Genomic DNA, 17,600 nt, shown 5'->3' with positions numbered 1-17,600 from the left:
ACGTCAGTAGATTACATCGACGGAACTGAATCATATTTGTAGAATAAATGAATATCAGAACAATGATTCACCGCTTTATCCCAACTTTTAACTAACATGACTACCATGTTTGATATAAATGCAAAACTATTGACACAGTGTTAATGAAATTTCTTTAGTTGTAATCTACAACCCTGACAGCTATTTATTGATCTGTTCTGCTTGTTTGAACAATTCTGATATCAGTGTTTCCCCTGCCACAGCTCTAACTCACCTCAACAGCACGTTTATGATGCTCCCCACATGTTTAAGTTATAACGGTTTCACTGTGTGCTAGTCTATTAAAGACTAGACTTTCCAGAGCAGATCTGCCTCGCTTATACATTTTTTTGTTTGACTTAAAATATCCACAAAGAAGCTCAGAAGAAGTAACAGAATTAATTGTACAGATTCATACTCTTTTGATAGCACATCACAAAAGTAAAATAAAGTTGAAGTCACACAAAATAAAATAGGTTTTTATCATTTAGATGCTAACTAATCATTTTATCTCTTTGTCTACTTCTTTTCTCATTTAAGTTGTTGAAATTGTTTATTAATCACAAGATTACTCAATCTCACACATGGTCAAATGTTCATAAATGATAAAATACAAGATTCCAGAAGAAATACACATTTAAATCTGAATTAGAATGTTACTGAATCTTTAGAAAATTCCGACATTTTGTACGGGTCTGCTTTTCAGTAGTAGTTTGTTTCACAAATCTGTTGTAATTAATTCATGATTTTAACAAGACTAGATAAAAAGCCTGTGAGAGTTACTTTGTTCTCTTTATTAGAAGAAAAAAATCAAAGTGATTTGGATTGTATCATTTTAACCGCGTATTTGAAAGACGACGCACACACACACACACACACAAGTGGAACCTTTCTCGGGGAAACACTGGATATTGATAATCGTCAATGTCAGATATGGTGTTACACTTACAGTATGTGCAGATATAGAAGATATCCCAGCTGTTATGTTGCACTTATTTCCATAGAGAGGACAAGCACCCGCTACCGAGGGCATCCACTCTGAAACTGGGGCCAGCACATCAGTAGGCCGGCCCAAAAAAGCACAAAAAGTAACCTGCAGTTTATTACATCTCTTGTGATGGCTTGTTGTGGGACAATGACTTACTGTGGTTCTCTCTTTGATAATCCATCATAAGTGCTCTGCTCTTTCAAAGTGGCGCCGCACGGCAACAATCAAACCCTTCCTCCGCAAAGCTGGAAAACCAACTAACGCAGTGTGAGCTGTGCCATCACGGCACAACAAAAAGGTTCTTCCAGCTGCTGCCAAAAGTGTTGAAGATGAAAGATAACTACTTTTTTTTAATTGAATAGTTGTTTTTTTTTCCCCCCATACACAGTCTGCACGAGATCAGTGGCTCACATGGCGGCCTCTGCCTACTTTACAGAACACATGTGGATTCTGGGAAATTACCTGCTTTCCTGCAGTAATTGCACCGAAGCTGCAGTCTGATTCTTACCCAGCTCACAGAAATGTGCGATCGTTACTGGATTGACAATGAGACTGCCGTTTTGGGAGCAGTGGAGACTTAATCCAGAAATTCTTGTATGATGGGTGTTTTTTTTTTAGTTTTTTTAATAATTCTGCAATCAAACTCAATCTAACAAACAGAAAAACCTGGTAACATTTTACTCGGCAACACTACGAGTGTGTAAGTGAAAAACTTTAATCATTGATTCAGATTCGACAATCACAGAGGGAAAAAAAAAGAACATTGATTGTAAATTTTTTGATATTTAGAGTGAAGTGTTACCAGCTAACTGTGTATTTTTCCAAGTCAATGGTTGGGGTTCCCTCTCTCTCTCTATTTCTCTCTCGCCTCCCTGCTTCTGCCCTTCGTCGGCGCCTTCCTGACCCTCTTCCCCCTTGCCCTTTCACCAGGCCAATCACAGCATAGACTTTGACACCGGCTCCGCTCTGGTCCTGACCATCGAGAGCACCCTGATCACCGCCTGCTCCTCCGAGTCTCTGGTGAGCAAAGGGCACTTCAAGAATTTCTGCATCCGCTTCGCCGAGGGCTTCGAGACCACTTGGGACGACTGGAAGCCGGAGATCCGGGGAGACCTCGTCATGAATGCCTGTGAGTAACACAGGCCTCAGTGAGCGCTGGTTTGAAGTCATTTCTGTCACATATTAAGGCTTTACTCGGTAAAGAAAAATTAAGATGACTATTTTTATTAATTTCCAGTACGTTTGTTTACTGGGAACTGCTGAACTACTGTGACCTAGAGACTTGCACTTGCTTTCGTGACAAGAATTGACTTGCTAGCCAACTAGCTAACTTTTCAATGTGTGTGTGTTCTGTATGCAGGTGTTGTCCCTGACGGTACATATGAAGTGTGTTCCCGGACCACAGGCCAGCCCTCTGCAGGCAAGTTCTTTTAACTATGCTCCCCTGACCCATAAAATATAGATCACACCCTCGAGTCGCAATACAAGAATGAGACAAGTGGCTGGAAATGTTTTATTATTCATTGCATTAATTTCACTCCGTCCTTCAACACATTTTTTTTTTCTCTTGCTTTCTTACACTCTTCGCTCTTCGTCCATCGTCACAGAAAGCAGCAGCGCCGGCACCTGGACTCTCAACGTGCTTTGGAAAATGTGCGGAATCGACGTCCACATGGACCCCAACATCGGCAAGCGCCTCAACGCCCTGGGCAACACGCTGACGTCGCTGACGGGCGAGGAGGACGTGGACGACATCGCCGACCTGAACTCCGTCAACATGGCGGACATTTCGGACGAGGACGAAGCCGACTCCATGTCGCCCACTATCCACATGGTCAGGGATCGCACTCGTCTTTTACGCTCTTTTAGTTGCAAAATAGTTCTGATGAACAATCGTAATGAGATAAATGAGATGAGTGTAGCTGTTCACAGATGGATGAGTTTTATGTTTTATGATTTCAGTCTGGGAAGTTCTTCAAAGAATTAAAAAAAAAAGTTTTCATGATTTGTAATTTGAGTAAAGTGGGATAAGTTCAGAAACTTACAGCAGGTGCCATTAAAAGAACAGAAATTCTCAGTTTCTGTTGAGTATAATCACATATCTTCATATATTAACATGTACACACGCACACACATACAGATGTAAAAATGCAGAATTTTTAATTAGTGGTTTTAGCACTTAATTTGATTTCTTGTGAGCAAATCCATCCGGGACGTCTTTATCTGTCCAAATCGGAGCAGATTACATGTGATTGTAGCTCAGCTCCGTCACTTTAATATCTCTGTTGCAGAAATTCATGAATAGCTCGTTCAGCCATGATAGCCCAGAAATGCAGAAAACACTGATCCAATTTTTGCATTTTGTACATCTATTATAACACAACAAACATAATAGAAAATGAAGGAGACCTGGTTAAATATGCCATTTTGGAAGAAAAAACAAACAAAGAACAAAAGTAAATTGATATTCCCCAAGCTTTTGAGATGTTGTGTTCATATTCCATTTGCGCACCTCCCCTCCTGGCCGACCTTTAACAAAAAAACCTGCGCATCTCAGTGGTTCATTCTTCTTGGTTTGTCCCTGCCGTTGTTTACAGAGTCCGACGAGCCCGTTCAGCCCTCGGCTGACCCTAAGGAAGCGCCTGGTTAACCGCATCCTGGGCCTGAGGCCCCAGAGCGTATCTGTCCCCGACGACTACTTAAACTGTGCAACACCCCCCCCACGAGCAGGCACTCCTAGGTTCCAGAGACCTGTCTCCTGGGCCTGTGTATGTGTGTTTTTCCCCCCCCTTCCCTCGTAGCGTGGACTCCTCTCTGGGCTTTGACTCGGCAACGCTGAATAATTTCTTGTTTCAATTCCACGGCACAACATTACAGCAGCGTTGCTGAGCATTTGCTTTCACTGCCCTCCTCATCAGGCTTCAGTGACGGGTGGGAAAAAAAGGGACGATTATTCGCTGTGGCGGTTCGCTCTTTCACTTTTGGGTGGCGGTGGGGGTCTGCTGTGAGAGGACACGATCCCTGGTGTTTGGACTAACCCCCTCTAACTCAATCATTATTTTCCTCAGGCAAATTTCGGGCACAGCAGCTGGTAATTGGTGGACGGCTCCCGTGTGTGGTCTGTATCAGTTTTACCTGAGGTCTGATGCTTCGGTCAAACAGGAGACCATCGACCCCAGGAGGCAGATGGTGATGGGGAACCAGGTGATGGACGCCCGCGGGAGGAAATTCACCAAGCGGGTGGTGGACATCCGAGAGCTGAACGAACAGGCCAAAGTCATCGACGACCTCAAGTAGGAATCACGCCGCATTCGACTGTTTTCTGTGGGAAGAGTTTAGGCTGCTTGCTGAATTCCCTTCTCTTGTTCGCAGGAAATTGGGGGCCAGCGAAGGCACCATCAACCAGGAAATCCAGCGCTACCAGCATCTGGAGTCCGTGGCCGTCAACGACATCCGCCGAGACGTGAGAAAGAAGCTGCGGCGCTCCAGCATGAGGGTAAGCGTCCGTTACAAAATCTGGGTTAACTCTAACTTGGACTGCGGCAGCACAATGCCGGAGTCTTGCCCCACTCCTGCTTTTATTAGCCTCTTCTGACAGCGTGTGCTTTTTACTCAGGCCGCCTCTCTGAAGGATAAGTGGGGTCTTGGCTACAAACCAAGCTACAATCGCTCCAAAAGCATCTCGGCGGCGGCGGGCCGGCCTCCTCTTAAAAGGATGGACAGACAAAGGTAACGCTCGAGGGCAGTGGAAGCCTCTCTCCCCGGTGTCAAATTAGCATAGAAATGGCAGCATTAAGGGTGCTTCATGTCGGTATTTACTCTCACCTTTGTCTCACGGCACCGCTGTGCTGCCGTTTTCATAATGCATTTTTTTTTTTTTTTTTTTTTTTTTTTTTTTTTTGAAAAACATTCCCACTGACCCTCTTATGGTGACTCACAAACGAGAAATATAGTTTCCAGAAAAATAAATGCTCGGCGCTTTTTAAAATGCATTTATTCAGATACGACACAATTAAGCTCGTCAGATTATATCAACGATTTAAACACTTTGGAAACCTTTGCCTCCCCGCTCGTCAGACTCTTCCGCTGGCAGAGTGGAGGTAAACCAGATCGTGTGCTGAAACCAAAAAGCACACGAATAATTAATTTATTTATTCCCTCCCACATGTTTTCATGTAGTATTAAATGGTAATCAGGATGGATGCTGCTCGGATGTGCCCACATGTTCTGCCACACTCCTTTCACCTCCTTCGCCTACATACAGATCGGTTGATACCTGACAAACATGGCAGCCAGTTTTTCTGAATCTGACAGGCTGCTTAATCATGTTGGCCTTTTAGCCTCGATTCCAATCGTTTCCAAAGTTTTCCTTGATGCGCGACCGATTAGCTGCAGGCAACTTGGATCAATGTTTGAGCCGCTAAAATGTTATCAGAGGGCCAGCGTGTGACCGAACAGTTCATGTCATGACCATTTCAAGATGTTTCTTTATTTATTACTGTAATTACAGAATTTAACAGCTAAATGACAGTTAAATGTGGTCTTTATAGTAAACTTTCTTTTTTCTTTACTTGTGAAGCCAGTAATGTTTTCTTTTCAAAATTGGCTTGCAGGCTTTAAAGAGTAAGAATGGCATCTTCATACGGCCCATGCTTGCTCTCAGCTATGTCTTGTGGTTTTTCTTTGTCGTGGGGAAATCTAATTTCACAGCCTCATCGCAGGTGGAGCCCGGAAACTCAACCACAATAGAGTCCCGTAACGGCAAACAAGCACCGCGTTTTGTCACCTTTTCTGAGAGTTTTGTGTCGCTACAAAGACGCTGAATGAGCACAAGCAGCTCCAGGAGGCGCTCAGATCACAATAGAGTGATTGCTGCAGCTTTGTGGCTAAAATACATTTCATGTTTAAAAATGTGAGCAATATCCAGGAGCAGCATGAATTTAGAAAACCTTCTGTAGCTTGAATTGGAATTTTAATCATAAATGGATTTCTTTTCAATTATTTATTGTTGGCAAAATATGGTAAACTATGAATTCAAAAAACATCAACACAAGAAACTTTTAACAATGAAAGGAAAATATTACAAAGCAACCAAAAAAAATGTTTTATGTGCACTGTGTTACACAACCAGCGTTTGGAATGTTTGCACATCTCATAACTTCACTGTTCCCTCAGCTCCCGAATCGGAGATATGGATGACTTGCCTGATATCCGAGTGGACGCTTCCTCTCCTGGACCTCGAGTCACTTTCAACATCCAGGACACGGTAACCTTAATTCTACAAACAGATTCACTTACCGAGCATAGCTGTAACACATCAGACGATACAAAGATTTTTCTTTTTTACTGTTTCATGTGAGCAGTTTTAATCATCCTCATCTCATCTTCCATTCCTGTGTATGTGTTTTATAAATGTCATTCTACCCTTCAAAGGTAGATAACAGTTAAGAAATTTTTCAATTCCAAATGATTTCTGAGGAAACTAAAATGGATATGTTGCCCTGTCTGGTCTGTACCAGCCTCTGAAAGAGAAATCCAGCTGTTAAATGCTCCTGTGGTGACTTCTCTCCCTTCATAGAATCATTATTTAAACCTTTAATATTAGTGTTACAGTCATGTTTTGAATGCAAAGCAATTTTAACTTGGTTCCCAAGAAAAACAGTAGTCACTGCATTCTGACTGAGCAGAATTGTGCTGATATTCACATTGTACAGGGAGACTGAGAATTTTTTTTTTTTTCTTTTGGAGTTATTTTTAACCATATATTTGTTCAATTGAAGATAAATACTCAGGCGTTGGACTCCACACATGCACCTGTCAGTCAAGGAGAGGTATTCAAGGTATACGCTTCAAAAGACTACACCTCACTAATGGCTAACCAACTGCAACCAGATACCCCGGTGTGCTCTTCTCCTCTGTGATCGGCTTGACAGCACTGAAAGGATTTTGAAAATGCAAACTCAAAACAGGATGAACCCCACGAATATACATCGCGTAATGTACAGACGGCATTATTAAACATTTGCATAATAAGTTTCTGCGATCTGCTCTTTGGGTCAGTGATTACGTTGTGTTTTCTTTCTCCAGCATTGATCGTGCCGACAGTGTGGTTTAAATATTTACACATGTTAAATAATGCCATTGAAATGTTGTTCCATCGACCACACAGGGCACGTCGTCCCCGTCTCCATTCGGATCAAATCAAAGCAAAACACATTTGCAGAGTATTATTCTCTCGCAAAATGAGAATAATGTGGAGTTGGAATGTTGCAAAATGGAATATGGCATTACTGACTCATCCTGTTTTGAAGCGGCATGAAAAAAAAAAAAATCGATTGGTTTTTCTTTGACCTTCACAACTGATTTCTAACGGCTCTGCATGGGCAGCCTCTGAACCACAGTGGGTAAGCTCGTGTTTGTCACAGCATAAGCTCAATTTCTCACACCTTACTGTGCAAACCTTCATGGGGATACAAAAACTTTGATTTGCGATATCAAACTTATAATTTAGCTTCAGCGGGTATCGTTCACGTCAAATGCTCACAGCATTTGTACGAAGATAGAGAAGGAAGCTGTTGCGATATTCCTTTAAATCTCATCTGCACACTTTGGTGACAAAGTTTTCTTTAACCTTTGTCATGGTGATTCACTGAGATTTTCTTATTACATGAGTTGTGGGAACTAGTTTTGTTTTTAAAAGATATTCTTCCATTTCTCATGTGTGCTAAGTAATGTCCAGGCTCACACCCGGTTAGCGCCACTATAAGTTTCAATCCAAAACTTAGTTAGCTTCGCTGTGACTTCTCATCCAACACCTGCTGAGCTTTTCTTTCGGGTCAAAGTCAACACTGTCCTGGAAAGGGAAAACTTTTCTGAACAAATTCCGTTGGCAGTTCCTCATTTAAACATTTGAATCTATACAAAAACAGTTTTAGGGTCATTTTGTCAGAATGTGGTTGCTAGGCAACCCATGGATTGAATTATAATTGCTCCTAAATACTTTGATGAAAATCTACAGAGCAATTTAAAGCGAGTTCTAAGTTTTCTGTTGAATATTTTTGTTCTTAATCTGCCAGCTGAATTTGTCTTAATGATGAATCTGTTTTAAAAGATTTTTTTTCCCCATCTTCTTTTGATGTAAATGAATCAGTGTTTTCACACTGCAGTGGCTCTATCCATCACCCTTTAATATTAAACCGAGCCCGACTGAATAGACTGACGGCATGCTGCTCTGCGAGGACGGCTCCCGCTGTCCGTCTGACCATCGGAGCGGCCTTGAACCTGCGCTCGTCCCAGATGCCGCTTGACTTTGTCAGAGACTCCCAGTGTGAACACTTAAGCTGATGTCCGGCAGCCTCTGTCACTGCCTCCCTGATCTGCCGTTACGCCCCGCAGTCGGGCTTCTTTTCCAGCTGCCATTCACAAACTCAGACGGGTCGACTTTCTGGGGAGTTTTTTTTTCCACCGTGCTTCACCTCTTCCTCCCGTCCGGCTGTCTGGTCGCTCTCTCTTTCCTCCGAGTGCCGCTCTGTGGTTCTCACAGAAAACACATGACCTCTCAGCTCCTTGGTGGATAATCACAGGCTTTGGTGTTTTGTGATTGAACAGAGACATAAAATTACAAATTGATCTAATATTTATGTTGATAATTGAGAATATTGAATGACCATAGTTATGCCAGTATCTCTCTTATTGGACTCCAAAAATCTAAAAATGTCTTCTGAACCCAGCACACCCAGTCTTGTAATACCACTTTGTACCACATGATGGTGTTCGGGGTCACTGCAGTCAAATTACATCTGAGATACAAAATGAAGAAGAAGCTACTAACTACAAACAAACTGAAGAACAGTCCAGTTCATAATTGAAAACCTGTGACCAACATGATCCAATCCACAGAACACCATTTCCTCCACTTATGATTTCTTTTCTCAACTTCCACTTAAGACATCAACTGTATTTCCCAGAATGCTAGTTTGATGTCCCTGAGTAGGAAGATATTGTGAGAAGTGTACTACCTGTCACCTGTGTGAGTTTGACTCTCTGTCCTTCTCTGAAGTTTCCTGAGGAGACGGAGGTGGACCTGTTGTCCGTCACCGTTGACGAGCCATCCCATCCCCATCATCACCTTCATCTCCATTCTCCATCCGACGGCCCGCACTCAGTGTTCAGTGCTCCCTGCACCCCTGCTGTCTTCTCACCCGCCCTTCCCTTCCAGCACGACGACATGAGGCGCGACGACCTGTCCTCGTCCTCCTCCGAAGACTCGGAGAAGGAGGACGAGTTCGAGCGAGAGCGACCGCAGAGCTATCGCAGGCCTTTGTGAGTCGTCTCCTTTGTTTGTGTTTTTGTTTGCTCAGGCATTCCTGTGATGAATGTTACATCAAAGCCGGCACCATTTATCTCCTGTGTAAATGCGTGAAAGGATCCCTTTTATGTTTTTTTTTTTTTTTATTATTTTATTATTAATAAAGCCAAGCCATTTTCCAGCGTTCACTGAAACCTCCCCTTGTTTTCTGCTTTTCAGTCAAGCATCGCACAGGAAGTCTTCGGGCTTTTCTGCAGTGAGTCAGCTGTTTAGCGAGCGCTGGCCCAGCACACCCGCCAACCGCGGCTTCAGCGGCCCAGCCACTGAAAGAAACATCGACTTTGAGCTGGACGTCCGCGTGGAAATCGACAGCGGGAAGTGCGTCCTTCACCCGACCACTCAGCAACCCGAGCACGAGGACATTTCCTTCAAGAGGTGCGCTGAAAGTTTCATTTCTCCCCCTTCGCTTCTTCTCCAGCAGTCAGGCTTTAAATCACATCCAGCAAAGCCCGCAAAGAAGTCTTATGCGTTCAGACAAAATAAGAAAATAAAGCGCATCAGTCATGTGATCTGACGCTCGCCCACCGCCGTTTTCTCCAGAAGCTGTGAGCGCAGCCTGAGGAGCCTGGACCAGGAGTCTCCTCCCAAAAAGAAGAAGCTGCAGCCCACGTACACCTCCACCACGCATCTCCTCGCCGGCAAGAAATGTCCCTCCTCTCTGCAGACCAAATCTAATGACATGGAGACCACAGTTTTCTACATTCCAGGAGTGGACGTCAAGGTTGGCAACCTTCTCTTAATGCCTCGACACTGGGGACATTTATTCATGATGTAATATTTGTATTTGTTAGCTCAAAGTTAATAGAAGTGCTGCTTAACTTGGATTAAAAACATAATTTCTTGTGTTTTTCTGTGTTATTTGGATGGAATTGCTTTCATCACTATGAGGGAGTGACAGATTTTATAAACAGAATTCAACAGAAGGGCCGTTATGATGACCAGATGGGGGTTTATCCTCCTCATCCCTCCCAGCAAAATTACACACTGATGTCACAACTGATAAGTAAACATTTGGTCAAGATAATCTGAACATCATATTTTACATGTTTGATCAAGTCACTCCATATGTGTCTGTGTTTTGTGAGCAGCAAGTTTTTGTCTCAAGTGGAGTTGATGAACTCACCAGTTCAGGTCACTAAGATGTCCTTTGGCACAAGATGTGGAGCACATCTGGAAGAGTCCCTGGTTTTAATCTGTTTTTGAACTTTCGTGCTCACTCAAGAGTTTCTTAATTGGATTAGTCTTGCCTTATATTTACGTAACTTTTGGACACACACTTTAAGAAGACATCTGAAAAAAGTTTTCACTCCCTCCTGAGCCCAGACAAGCATTAATTTTCCTTCAAATCAACAGATTTTCAAATATTTCTTTCTGCATCCTGCCTTACAGTTGCACTACAACTCCAAGACCCTGAAGACGGAGTCGCCCAACGCCTCCCGTGGATCCTCCCTCCCCCGCACTCTCTCCAAAGAGTCGAAGCTGTATGGTATGAAAGATATCGGCCCTCCCAACCCTCCCAATGCTGTCCAAAGCAAGACTAACTCGCTCCTACCTCCCCCGCCCCCACCTATTCCATCAGGTACTGAGCATTCCCTCATTTCTAATTGCATGCTCGAGCACCATCCGTAATCAGACTCTAGAGCGCCACGCCTCTTCGATCTGATGATTTACATCCACGTGCGGACTCGCTGAATCAAATGCATGTGATTTTATCCCTTATTTTTAAGGCGTGCGAATGGGCTCATTCATATTGACAGAGAATCACACCAGACGCAGCTGCCAATGCACTTCCAGTAAATTTAATGTTTCAGGGTTCTGTAGTTGTAGCGTGAAGCACAGGCATGATGTTCATCTGTGTCTTTGCAGCCAAAGGTAAGAGCAGTGGAGGAGTGAAGACGGCCAAGCTGTATGCCTGGGTGGCCCTGCAAACTCTTCCGGAGGAGATGGTCATCAGCCCCTGTCTGCTGGACTTCCTGGAAAAGGCACTGGAGACCATTCCCATCACTCCTGTGGAGAGGAACTATGCAGGTCTGTTAGTGTGCAGGATCCAGATTCGTCCAGAGTGCAACAACAACCAGCTCAGTTTCTGGTTCAAACTTTTTGTTCTGGTGTTTTTGATATCAGCTGTGGCGACCCAGGAGGAGGACATGGGTCAGTTTGATGCAGTGGAGCCACTGGAGGAATCCACCACCTCCCTGGTTTCCTCTTCCACATCAGCCTACTCCTCTTTCCCCGTGGATGTGGTTGTTTACGTCAGAGTCCAGGTACTGACGATGTGACTGTGATTCCTAAAGCTTTATCTATGCTGAGAATTCCAAGTTGTGTTTTTTATTTATTTTATTACTTCTACTTTATTGACACTGAACAAACCTTGTGTCACTCGTGTTTGCAGCCTTCTCAGATCCGCTTCAGCTGCCTCCCCATGTCCAGAGTGGAGTGCATGCTGAAACTGCCCTCCTTGGACCTGGTCTTCTCCTCGAATCGAGGCGAGCTGGAGACTCCGACGGGAACCCACCCAGCCGACGGATCACACCCGCCCTCCTCAACTCCGCCCGGCCAGCACATCCCCAAACTCCCACCTAGCAAAGGTGAGGGGATCACCAACTGGGAGCTTTGTTTTGGCCGGATGATGAAAACACTTTTATCCACAGTCTGTCACACAGCATGAGCAGATGGGCAGCATTAACTGGCTCGACAGGGTGTATCTGGCTCTGTATGATTTAATGTGCTGCACAGGTTGTTCTCTTTTTGTCCTGTTTATGATTTTGCTCTTTACTCTCTTCATGCCAGATGATGCAAGTTGTGCTGCACTTTTGTCATTTTTACATCTCCTGACGTGCATTAATTTTTACTCAGGCCTGTCGTAAGGCGTTAGAGGGCATTCACTGAAATACTTTTATGACTAAAGACAGAAGAATAAACATGTCATGTATTTAAAAAAAAAAAAGTAAAAAAAATGCAAACTGACCAGAACCACACATACACATATTTTTACAGCTTCAATATTTATTTGAATGACTGAAATCATTGGATGTCTTTAAAATGTGCAGCCTTGTTACCAGATTTCATACAGCTTTGAGTACAGTACTTCTGTTTTATAATCTCATCAGACATCGTTTGCAAGAAATGCTTCAGTAACAGAGACTGGAAATGTATTATTCATTTCATTAGGTCTTACTCTTGCATGAGTCAAATATCCAATCCTACAGTAGGTGTCAGAATTTCACAAAACGAATGAATAAATAGATTAATTACCGTGTGCCTTCTCCTCCATGTTTCCGTCCGTCGCTGCGCCTCCCTCCAGCATCTCCGCTGTTGGGGAGCCCCCTCGGCAGGAGCCGCCACAGCAGCAGCCAGTCCGACCTCACCGGCCCCCCCAGTAACTCCTCGGGCCTCAGCTTCACCGCCTGCATGTCTGACTTCTCTCTGTACGTCTTCCACCCCTACGGCGCCGGGAAGCAGAAATCAGCAGTGACGGGCCTGCCTCCGGGCCCAGGGCCATTAGGTATGCCACATTTCCTGTAATAGTCTGAAGTTTTAATTATAGAGGACTGCAGGTTTTGACTCAGAAATGTGTCGAGTGTCACTGCAGAGGAGGCAGATCCTTTTTTGGCTCTCGAGGATTCGTCTGATTTGATTGCTGCACTTGACCCCGCAGGTACAGTGGATGAGGAACCGTCTTCAGTGACGGGAAGAAAAGACTCTCTGAGTATCAACCTGGAGTTTGTGAAGGTCAGCTTGTCCAGAATGAGGCGCACCGGAGGCCCAACCTTCATCGAGAGCTTCATTCCGGCCAAAGGTGGAAAAATGGACACCACACTCATCAACATCTCAGGTACAATGTCATCCTTTGTTTCTTTCTTAAGATTTCCTTCCTTCAGTCGGGCTTGTCTGCGACAGTTGAACTTTGTGGCTCCGGGTTTCTCTTAAAAGCCGTCATTAACATCAGCGAGAGGTCTAAAGCTAATAAAGTGTAGAGGAGTGTTCCAGCTGATTGCTCAGTTGCATCAGCTCAGCTGGTGATGCCCTAAGTGCTCGTAGGGTAGAGCATCAACAATGCTCTTTGGTGCTGACATTTAGTAAACAACTTGAGCACTTCAGAAGCTCGCAGACTGCAACTAAAGGAAGCTGGTGGTGCGTCTTTAAGGAGTTTGAAGTCCAGAGATTTATTTTTCACTGTGTTTTTCTGTGTTTCCCGGCGAGCGATGCTTTCTTCTCATCAGTTTGTTCCAATCTTAAAGTTTGAAACTACTGTTTTGGGTTAAATGTCTTGTGTTCTGGGAGTTCTGGAAGCAGAACTTGTTTATTTGGATTGTGATTTAATTCACAGTCCGGATATTTGAAGCTTCTTCTCCAATATTACTGAAGCATTCAAAGCTGAATCTTTAGGGGATGTGAAAGCATAGAATTCTCCCAACTTTGGAAACCTCGACACAAAAACTTCCGCGGCACTTGAAATACAGCTGACAATGAGTGCATGAGCGCATGAATTAGTCAAAAGCCCCCAAAAAAACCCTTCTGAGTCCTGTTTTAGGGAGCGTATATGTGCGCTGTGAAAGCCTTAAAGGAAGTGTCTCATATTAAAACCGATGTGATGTTCTCTCCTCAGCTGTGTGCGACATCGGCTCGGCTTCTTTCAAGTACGATATGAGGCGACTGAGCGAGATCCTCGCCTTCCCGAGAGCCTGGTACCGCCGGAGCATCGCCAGACGTCTCTTCCTGGGAGACCAGACCATCAACCTCCCTGGTGACGTTTCAGTGGCTGCAGTCCATGATAAAAGGAACAGCCTGTGACAAAATAACAGCAGTTATTGTGTCTCCTGCTCTTTATGTGACAGTATCACTGAAATGAAGGACAACTCTCTTTTATAGCAGAATGAATGACACAATCTGGCTCAATGCTTGAGGCAAAAAGTGAAACCATGCAAGAAAGGAGCTGAAAACTCAGACATTTCTTGCACGTAACACACATGCTATGTTGCAACCAGTTTATACAGAGCGTAGAAGGCCCAGGTGGAAGACGGTAGCTTTTCGTGAATGTCTGACGAACCTTTTAATAAACATTTACGTACAATCAAAACTTCCACTTCTCTGAACAGCTCCTAAAAGGTTTGCACTTCCACATATATTAATGAGTCTCTATACACGGCTGTTGCGATGAATGCGTGGGTGGCCTCGCCTTACATTTGTGGTAAATATTCAGCTTTTGTGTGATGCAGTGAGGAGCCCTGATGTTCAGCAATACTCTGCTTTTTGAAACTCCCATAGATATCCTGAAGTGGGCAAAAAAATAGAAACCAATGGTTCTCTTTCATAGCATTCGTTTCGTGTCTCACATTGGGAACGCCTACAGCGTGACCTCATCAGAAGCTCCTATTGCACTCCGCCAGCCACCATTGGCTGGAGTCAAGCGCGTCAGTGTCAGGGAGGGTGGAGACCCTCCCCCTATAAATAGTCCTGACACTGCGCTTCCCGTCATTCTAAAACCTCTTCTCGCTACGAGCAGAAGTTCCGTACCTCCTCACTTGCGCTAGCTGTTTCACCGGGACCTAGCTTAACCGTCCACAGAACGAGCGAAAGACTCGGTCGCCGGGCGCTGGGTTCTCGGCCTGACACAGAAGCCGAGTGATACTGCTCAGACTAGCCTGTCTCCAAACAGTAGTCTGAGCCGCTGGCGAAAATAGCAATATTTTCAACGGCAGAAACAACCGAGTGGCAACACTCCCGAGTAGCAATACTCAGGGGCATTAGCTTTACCAGCTAACACTGAGGAAGAGTAGCAATACTCCCGCTATAAGCCCCTGGAAGTCGCAACACTTCCACCTTGCTCCCGCTACCCACTAGCCTAGCCAGGTTAGCGTTAGCCGGTGCAGCATAGCCCGCTTCACAGCTTTGCAGCTGCAGGTGAGCATGGCTAACGCCTTAGCCGCCACGGAAGCCGAGGCTAAACCAAAGGCGCAAGCCTGCCCCTGCGGTAATAAAATATCGAGCTGGGACACTCACCCGATGTGTGTCGTGTGTCTCGGCTTGAAACATGCCCAAGCCGCCTTTGAGTCCGCGGAAGAGTGCATCCACTGTGTTCGCCTCTCCCTCAAAGTGCTTCGTCGCCGCCTGGCTCGGTTAACGAATTTGTCCGGTGGCGACCCGGTAATGGCTTCCACCGCAGCAGGGCAAGAGCCGACGGATCTCATGGAGGTGGCCCCCGAAGCTGAGGCTGGACCCAGCTGGGGGGACCAGCTCGACTTTATAGATCCGCTGCCCATTGACGACTCCAACCTCACGGCAGGTCCGCTGGGTTACGTCGTTGAAGTGGCAGACAGCGGCTCTGACGGAGGATCGGATCTCCTCATGACAGATGAGGAAGATGATGATTCTCCACTGGCTCTGTCGGGCCGGGTTGCAAAACCCCAAACCACGATGACAGCTCCGGCAGGAGACGGGGATTCCACTTCCCCGGTGATGGACTTGGACCTGCAGGACGTGTGCAAACGCGCCGCGGTTAAGCTCCACATCCAGTGGCCTGAAACGCAGCCTGACGTGACGCGCTCCCGTTTTGATGGGAAAAGGTTGCCGAAGGTGAAAAGATCAGGCAAGCAGCTGCTGCCGATTTTTCCAGAGCTGCTGGATGAATTCACTGTCTCGTGGCGCGACAAGCCATACAGGGAGAAACACCCCGTGGCAGGCAGCTCCGTGCTCGACTGCGAGGGGATGGAGAATCACGGTCTCCGTAACATCCCTCCGGTGGAGCCCGTGGTGGCGGCTCATCTCCACCCGAAAACATCACTGTCCTCGCCGGGGTGCACACTCCCAAACAGTGCAGACCGCTTCCAGTCCAGCCTCACGGAGAAGGCGTACAGAGCGGCGGCACTGACAGCCCGGGCTGTTAACGCAACCTCCCTCCTGATGGCTTACCAAGCGGAGCTGGAGGAGGAGATGACAGCCGCGCCAGACCCGACACTGTGGGAGGAGATGTGCATCATCACCGACCACTGCCTCCACCTGCAGAAGGTGGCGATCCAGGCACAGGGCAGAGCGATGGGGCTGATGGTTCTGCAGGAGCGGGCGCGCTGGCTAAACCTCACCACCCTGACGACGAAGGAGAAGGAGGATCTCCTCGATACTCCTATTTCGCCGCAGGGTCTCTTCGGCTCGGCAGTAGCCTCCATGCAGAAGAGGTGTGAGGAGAAAAAGCGGGAGGATGAAGCCTTGAAGCTGTGTTTGCCGAGGAGGGCGCCGTCCTCCACGCCTCCAGCTCCCCGCCAATCCTATGCCAAGGCAGCGGCTCGGCCACCACCACCCGCTTTCAAGGTCCCCAGGGTGCCGAAGCCTCAGCCTGCACCCCAGGCCCCGCCGGGAGCGCAGCCTCCGAGAGGCCCGTGGCAGAGGAAGGCTTCCACACGGGAGGGATCTCAGCCTGATCAGCCTCCCTCCACCTCCACTCAGGTGGTGAGGAGGAAGAAGCGGCTGGCCTAGCCTCCCCAGAAGTTGGGAGCGATGTGGCCCGGCCCCCCTCTCCGGCCCCGCTCGCTCCGCCGGCAGCAGCGTTCACGAGCAGGTTCACAAAGCTCGGTTCCGTTTGGCGTCTGGATGTCGGGATGTTCGACCCGGCTCAGCGCCCCATAAAGAGGAGCAGAGACAGCGTCCAGCAGGTGGAATCCCCCAGCGGTCCACAAACACGTCTCACAAGCGCTTCTCAATGTTGTCAACATTGTTCAACATTAAACATGTTTCAACTGTCGCATCCAGGCACGTTGCCGAGGGCGCAGTTACAAAAAATGAAAAACAAAACAAAAACTGTGTTGAAAAACAAAACTTGTCATGTCCCGGAGGGAGTGATTCCTCTCTCCGGCACAGACGGGCCTGTGGCGCGAGTCTCGGCTCGCGCATGCGCAGTACCGAACAAGCAGCTCCGCGCGGCGATGCCGCTAGAGGGCGCCGGTACTCCATGCATGACAGATTGGCCTGTCAGCCCGCTGTCACTGAAAATAGCAGGCTGGTCAGAGTGCACAGACTCGGAGTGGGTTATCAGGACACTGAGCAGGGGATACCGGCTCCAGTTTGCTGTAACACCTCCGCAATTCAGGGGAGTAATTCAGTCACAAGCTCACGGCGACGCCGCTCGTTTTCTGCAGGAAGAGATTTCTGCTCTGCTAGAAAAAAGAGCTATAAGAATTATTTCTCCCGAACACTGCCAGAGTGGGTTTTATTCAAGATATTTCCTGGTTC

General features: G+C 46.4%; 1 protein-coding gene across 11 annotated transcripts in view; it reads left to right on the top strand.

Annotated features, from left to right (window-relative positions):
- kiaa1109 (KIAA1109 ortholog) overlaps window positions 1-17,600 on the top strand; it is an 88,942-nt gene that overhangs the window by 55,512 nt on the left and 15,830 nt on the right. For 3 of the 11 annotated variants that reach the window (XM_030116465.1, XM_030116462.1, XM_030116464.1), the window contains 20 exons: window positions 1,023-1,106; window positions 1,937-2,135; window positions 2,367-2,426; window positions 2,614-2,840; window positions 3,604-3,774; window positions 4,169-4,299; window positions 4,379-4,502; window positions 4,623-4,735; window positions 6,182-6,272; window positions 6,787-6,846; window positions 9,066-9,328; window positions 9,534-9,749; window positions 9,915-10,095; window positions 10,764-10,953; window positions 11,241-11,402; window positions 11,499-11,638; window positions 11,767-11,962; window positions 12,679-12,879; window positions 13,033-13,209; window positions 13,984-14,121. In XM_030116465.1, coding sequence (XP_029972325.1) covers window positions 1,023-1,106; window positions 1,937-2,135; window positions 2,367-2,426; window positions 2,614-2,840; window positions 3,604-3,774; window positions 4,169-4,299; window positions 4,379-4,502; window positions 4,623-4,735; window positions 6,182-6,272; window positions 6,787-6,846; window positions 9,066-9,328; window positions 9,534-9,749; window positions 9,915-10,095; window positions 10,764-10,953; window positions 11,241-11,402; window positions 11,499-11,638; window positions 11,767-11,962; window positions 12,679-12,879; window positions 13,033-13,209; window positions 13,984-14,121 — 3,124 coding nt within the window. The remainder of the gene's footprint in view (window positions 1-1,022; window positions 1,107-1,936; window positions 2,136-2,366; window positions 2,427-2,613; window positions 2,841-3,603; window positions 3,775-4,168; window positions 4,300-4,378; window positions 4,503-4,622; window positions 4,736-6,181; window positions 6,273-6,786; window positions 6,847-9,065; window positions 9,329-9,533; window positions 9,750-9,914; window positions 10,096-10,763; window positions 10,954-11,240; window positions 11,403-11,498; window positions 11,639-11,766; window positions 11,963-12,678; window positions 12,880-13,032; window positions 13,210-13,983; window positions 14,122-17,600) is intronic. The other 8 variants (XM_030116463.1, XM_030116468.1, XM_030116467.1 and 5 more) reach the window with 8 other exon arrangements.

This window comes from Salarias fasciatus, chromosome 19, assembly GCF_902148845.1.
Source record: "Salarias fasciatus chromosome 19, fSalaFa1.1, whole genome shotgun sequence".
Lineage (NCBI taxonomy): Eukaryota > Metazoa > Chordata > Actinopteri > Blenniiformes > Blenniidae > Salarias > Salarias fasciatus.
This window is presented reverse-complemented; position numbering and strand designations above follow the sequence as displayed.